This window comes from Austrofundulus limnaeus, unplaced genomic scaffold, assembly GCF_001266775.1.
Source record: "Austrofundulus limnaeus strain Quisiro unplaced genomic scaffold, Austrofundulus_limnaeus-1.0 Scaffold106, whole genome shotgun sequence".
Classification (NCBI taxonomy): domain Eukaryota; kingdom Metazoa; phylum Chordata; class Actinopteri; order Cyprinodontiformes; family Rivulidae; genus Austrofundulus; species Austrofundulus limnaeus.
The window spans coordinates 1,519,496-1,526,165 of record NW_013952508.1 but is presented as its reverse complement, the minus strand read 5'-3'; the positions used below and the strand labels follow the sequence as shown (position 1 = coordinate 1,526,165).

At 41.9% G+C, this 6,670-nt stretch overlaps 1 protein-coding gene across 1 annotated transcript in view; it reads left to right on the top strand.

The window, feature by feature from the left end:
- The window catches only part of si:ch211-207d6.2 (sickle tail protein homolog), a gene marked incomplete in the record, with an annotated part of 73,176 nt that overhangs the window by 36,621 nt on the left and 29,885 nt on the right, over window positions 1-6,670 (top strand). Inside the window, 4 exon segments of the mRNA XM_014013844.1 lie at window positions 995-1,099; window positions 4,068-4,105; window positions 4,194-4,363; window positions 5,533-5,708. Of these exon segments, the coding sequence (XP_013869298.1) occupies window positions 995-1,099; window positions 4,068-4,105; window positions 4,194-4,363; window positions 5,533-5,708 (489 nt within the window).

Genomic DNA, 6,670 nt, shown 5'->3' with positions numbered 1-6,670 from the left:
GGTCAACTAAACATGGGCATAGTAACAATATTTTTATACTACATTTATCCATTTTAAATATACTAACCTCATTCTTTTTTTTAACTGCTAAGGCAAAAATATAATTAATTCAGAAAATCTTTTCAGGACCCCATCTTGATGTTTCAGGACCCCACTTTGGGTCCCGACCCCAACCTTGGGAAACACTGCCCAAGATACTTGAACTCCTCCACTTGAGGCAGAACCTCACCACCAACCCTGAGATCCACACTTTTCCCACTGAGGACCATGAACTCATATTTAGAGGTGCTGATCCTCATCCCAGCTGTGAACCGCTCTAGTGAGAGCTGCAGATCAAGCCACGATGACACGAACAGAACCACATCATTTGCAAGTAGCAGAGATGGAATCCTGAGACCACTGAACCGGACTCCCTCCACTCCTGGCTGCACTGAGAAACTCTGTCCATGTAAGTTATGAACAGAATCTGTGACAACGGACAGCCCTGGTAGAGTCCAACTGCCACCCTGAAGGGGTCTGCTTGTATAGGGATTGAATGGCCCATAACAACGGACCCACAATCCCAGACACACGAAGCACCCACCACAGTGTACCTCAAGGAACACAGTCCAGTTCCTTCTCCAAGTCCACAAAACCAATATAGAGTGAATAGGCAAACCCCTATGACCCCTCGAGGACCCTAGAATTCGATGATACTGTTGGAAGACAGTGGAATGTGCCTGGGGCGCACTGACCACCAAGGCAAGGAGGGGTGAAGTGTCCCCTGAATCACTATGTGAGAAGTGAAGCGTTGACATAATGAGCCAATCATTTTATGGATGTTTTAATATCTTTAAAATAAAGTCCAATTTATCACTTTAGAAGAGTTTTTCATTTCACCTCTCTCCAGCATAAATTCACTGATGGTATTATTGTCTGTTTAATGAAACTTTCCATTCAGTACAAGTGTAGTTTTCGATGTTGTTTAATGTTTGGTGATGTTTCTGTTTTGCAGTGAGAGAATGAATGCCATGGAGGAGCAGATAGCCAGCCTAGCTGGACTGGTGCACCATGCTCTGTCTATGGGGTCAGATGTTTCAGGAGCTAAGGATTCTGTCAGGTCAGTAACATCTGCAGCAGCTGGTTAAAAATTCATTAACCTGCACTTATAGACATTTAAAATAAACGTCTAAATTAAGATTATATACAGTATATATTGGGCTGTTGTTTAGACTTTCACCAAGTTTTACCTGCACCACCTTCTTTGGTTTCCATCTACTCTTTGGCATCACTTCCCATGTGTACTGCAGCACATCAGGCTGTCTATGTTTGGGCATGTTATCATGGCTCAGTCATGGCGTGTGAAGTACCTGTGCCAGACTCAGAGTCTCCACAGTGCAGGTGAGAAGAAGCAAATGCTACTTGTACCAAATACAGGAAGAACAACCTAGAGCAACACTGACTGTCGTAACATGCAGAATTAATCAGAAACATCAGGAGCTAGAGCCCTAAATGTCCAGAGGGTGTTAACGTGAAGCAAGACTTTCTGCTTATGCAGCAATTTTGAGCTGAAATATAGTTTTTAGGATCATGAATTGACTGTCAGTGGAAGTGAAACATGTTCTATCCACCTTATTCCCAGCCTCCGTGATGGTTTGCATGAACTGTGGGAGCGATTTCCGGTGCAAACCAGAACTGGCATTTGTTTCTGTGTGACAGTACAAGCTAACAAATTTTCTCTGAGCAGCGCTAATTAAAAAATGTAGAAACACCTCCTGACAGAGCTCAAAGAAGATAATGTAATCGTACCGCAGCCTACTGCAGTCGAGGGATGAGAGGATGATATGAATAAGTGGCCAAAGTAGCATATTTAGCTACAGTATTTCATCAGCTCGGTTGCTTCAGATGGTGAAACGATGAACAACCCGAAAAGCTCAGTATCTACACAATAATAATAATAATAATAATAATAATAATAATAATAATAATAATAATAATGCAGGTCAAGTTTAGTTAAAAGAAATGGGACACAATCTTATTTGCCTTGATAAAGCAGACAGAGCTCAGCCAGTTGAAGCCACTCTGACTGAATGTTTGTCGTTTGTTAGCACTGACCCAAGCCATCTAAAAATAAAAAAACCTGTTACACTATCATAAAATCCACAGTTTAGAGTAAGATTTAAAAAAAACAACTGCCTTAGTCTTAAACACATCTGTCATGAAAATACAATATTTTAGTTTTATGCTGGCCTGCCCTGCCATAAACACTCATTGCATTTTAATTGCAGATAAAATCTTAAAGGGCCAATATTATGTGTTTCTCAGGCATACTTTTAAATACAATACCATAGTAAAGTATCTATGTTACCTTTAGCTGTTATTAAAATGCTGTTTTTATGTTTAAATAGAAAATAAACTTATCTTCTCATCACTTCCTCTTCTAAACACCTTGAAATTGGCCTCTGTCTCTTTAAGAACCTCCTTCTGCTTCTGTTCCATCCCGTTTGTGGGGGGGTTTCTCACGCGGGGTGCTCATTCGTGCGCTGGGGGGGTTGCGAGTGAGCTATGATGCAGTATACTTGGCTTCTGAAAATACATTTCCTCAAAGGTATTTTTAATCTGAAAAGAGCTTCACTGAGTGAGAACTAATGTTGAGAGCAGCAGACAGCTAGGTTTCACTTTCACTTTGACCCGAGAGCCTGCAGGAGTCATGGGCGGGGTGTGTGGGGTGGGGGGAGGGGGTGCCCTCCGCCATGAGGAAGTTCGGCTTAAAGACACGTCCCAGGGGCGTTTCTGGTCCCCACCTGTCGTTTTGTACGGAGCCCGCAAGGGGACACGGGGGGATCTTTTTTTCCTTTTGCATTCCCACGCAATACTTTTGCATTCCCACGCAATACCTTTGCTTCCCTCGCAATATGTTTGCATTCCTTCGCAATACTTTTGCGTTCCCACGTAATATTGTTTTGCGTTCCTTTGTAATACTTTTGCGTTCCCACGTAATATTGTTTTGCATTCCCTCGCAATACTTTTGTGTTCCCTCACAATATTGTTTTGCGTTCTCACGCAACATGGCTGTGTGATATATTTATTATGAAGCTGAATTAAAGCCGTAGGCTAACGCGCTAATGGTGAACATGTGAGTTTGTTAATAAACGGGCAGGTACAACAGTGATAAACTACTTTTGCGAGGGAACACAAAAGGTATTGCGAGGTAACACAATACTATTGCGTGGGAACGCAAAAGAAAAAAAATCTCCCGTGTCCCCTCGCGGGATTCGTGGTTTTGCTCCTCAGCATGGCTTCCTAAAAATGCTGCAGGATTTCTCAAACATGCATGAATGAGTCAAAGCAAGGCTTTGGGCACGTTTTTTATGAGAGTATAACATTATAACATGATATAAAACTCAAAAAAGTTTATTTTACATGATATTGCCCCTTTAATACCAAATATGAACAAATAATGCTGTACTCTCTGAAGTCATACCTGATATTCTCGTTGAACTATTTTCCTCCTTGTGAGGATCTGGCATCTTTTCTCCGGTGGTTTGCCGGTGTTGTCCGAGCCACAAAGCTGGATGCAGGTTTTCCTCCACTGGGCATTYGTAAACAACAAAATAAGTAAACAAGCAGAGTTTTAGTGGTCGCTTCGGGTTCYGAATTTTCAGCCACATTCTGCTTGATTCCTCATCTGTGGGTAGGTGATGGAAACTATAATGATTTTCACAGGAACTTTTTTTTTGTTGTGGGTTCATGTTCAAATCGCTGCTGTTGTAGCCACTGATTCAGTTTAGTCCGGTTGTAGCAGCAACAAACAGCACAACAGGTTCCTGAACTCTGCAGGGTCATTTGTAAACTTTGCTACGGTTGTTAAATGTAAACAAAATAAAACCAGAGTTTGTTACAGACTGAATCAGAATAAACAAATGTGCGACAAATAATGTTTTCTTAGAAAAGTCACCAAAGTTGTAAAAGTACGATTTGGGAGTTATATGGTTTAAGCTGGATCCAACTCTTATCAGTACATTAATATCATCTATTAAATAAAAGAAAACTTTATAACATTTTAAAATAAGTGATTTTTTTTCCAGTCAGAGTTCTGGAAACAAACATCTGAACAACCAGCTTGGTAAGATTTTCTGTTTTCCTACACCAGCAGCATGATTTTGTTTTGTTTTGTGAACACTTTAATCTAAATCCTGTTGTTTGACTTTCAGAGAGAACTTCTGACGTGCAGAACCCCAACGCTCTGATGGATGTCTTCAGCCCCCCTCCACCAGCCCTTCAGGACCCTCCTTCTGACCGAGGCTTGAGGCAAAGTTTGGTTTCTGCAAAAAGAAAAATTTGCGAACTGCGACTGCAGCTCAGTCAGCTCAAGTGTTTACAGGTAAAGTTCTCCACTTTGTCCCTGATAACTACAAATTATCAAGTCTATGGAGCTAAATTGGAGCCACAAGTTTTGTTAAAAAAAAACTGATAAAAAAAGATTTGAAACTGAAAAACTGGAAAAGTTTCAAGCATCTTCTTTTTTTCAGTTTCAAATTAATGTTTTATCAGTTTCAAACTTTTGGCCCTGTTTTGGTGTGGGGGCGGGGCCTCGAATGACAAGCAGTTTGGATTATGATTGACAGCTCAACACGGGCTGGACAAGCTTTTACATTCAGGAACCACCCGAAGGGAATGCTATCAGTCCATTAAATGGCCGTTATTAGCAGTTACCAGTCCCACACTTTCTGCAGACTGTCCCTCCTCTAGGTTGGAAGGTGCTGGCCGACCACTTGAGCTCTGCGTTCAGTGGGAGGAGCCAAACCCACTGCGTCTAAATGCATATTATCAGGCATACAAATGATTGGTAAATGCCTTCCAACCTATATAATTGGTTGATAAAGCCTGCTGCTGCTGAAGCTCAGCTCCAGTTCAGCAGCAACAGGTTTCTGGTTTTGGATGGACTCGGGGTCCTGATCCACCCATCGGTCCTGCTGAACAAAAGGCGTTTACGCACTGCAGGGCCGGCCCCAACCCGACCCTGCCCGGCCCGGCCCGACTTCTAACCCGGGTTCGGCGGTTGTGCGCACAGTAGGGCCGGATCCAGCCTGAGTTCTGGAACCTGGCCAGGCAAGGTTCCAATCGGACCAGCCCGGTTTGACGACTTATTTGTTTTGCTCTGACGAGTCAAAACGAGTCTGGCAAGTCATTAAAAAACATATAGATCTATGAAAAAGCAACTGCTTTCATAACGGTAGCATATAACAAGTTAATATTGCTAGCGTACTTGTCGATGCCGTCTGCGTCTTGCTATAGCCGCTTTCTGTTGTTGTTGTATGGCCAAGTACAGCCTTCAGAAACTCTCCTCTTCTGCGCACCACCATTCGTCGTCTCACTCGACGTTTAAGGACCGTTATGCGCGCTTTTCCGGTAAACAGTTCCCACCCACTTCGAGGCGGCTCTGATGACAGTGCAAAACATCCAGGGCTGGGCAGGGCCGGACCTAGGCCATCTGGGGGCCGGGGCCGGCCCTGCGGTGCGTAAACGCCTAAAGTGTCTCCTGTGTTCCAGCTGTCCAACCTGGATAGTGTGAGTTCCATGCTGCGGATGGCAGGTCAGGAGCTGCTGATGCTGATGGCTGAAAGACTGGCTCAGGCTGAGGTGGCAGCTTACAGCCAGAGAGCTGAGGTGGAGGAGGACCGGGTCCAGTATGTGTTCACCGAGGAGAAGCTCCTCACACAGCTCAGGTAGGACCATGTCTGCAAAGATCCAACACATTTAGGAAAATGTTCTGTTTCTCCACTGCCTTCAGTTTAACACAACATCACAAACATAGAAAGTGCTGCATGTGACCAACTCCAGAGATATTACCTCATTACTTTCACATCAGTCATAGAGCATCAAGTATGTAGAAAAGTGCAAAAGTCTTTGTCCAGACCAGACTGGTATGAGGTTCTGACAGTATAACATTGAGAAAGTATAAAATGATTTCACCAAACTGAAACAGAAATTTAAAACGTATCAAATTATTTATTTGCTTTATTCAAAAACAAGAACGTAAATACTATTTTTACTTTTGCTAAATATTATCATAAAATCACATATTGATTAATCATGAATATTTTACCTGTGGAATAATACAAAATAAATGTTTTATTTATAGATATTCAATAGGGATACGCAATATATCGGCCTTAACGTCGATATTGGTAAATATTGATTTCCCACTTTTTAGCTGTTTTTGTTTTGGGAGGGGAAATGGTTGGTAAAGTTCTATCTGGTTGATCACGATGGTGTTAGTGACGCAGTGCAGTCAGGAATGACTGAAGTACAGAGCCATGTCAGAGGTCTGGTCATATTTTTACTGTATCGAAAAAAGACACAAGTATGTTTGTGCACATATGTATATAAATAATTTGTGTGTTTGTGAAATATCAGTAAATATCAGTTATCAGAACATAACAGCAATATTAATATTAATATCGGCTGAGATTTTCATATCGGTGCATCCCTAATTTTCTGTTTTAATGCACAGATTTTAAAGGTACAGTGTGTAGGACTTTGTCGATTCTTTTAGCCGAAGTTGAGATAATCACTAATGACAATAATAAAAAAACATGTCTAATCATTGCAGACAAAGACCTTGTTTTATTATTTTTACCTTATAAAAAGCTGTTTATATCTCCATGGTCACGAGTCGCCACTACAG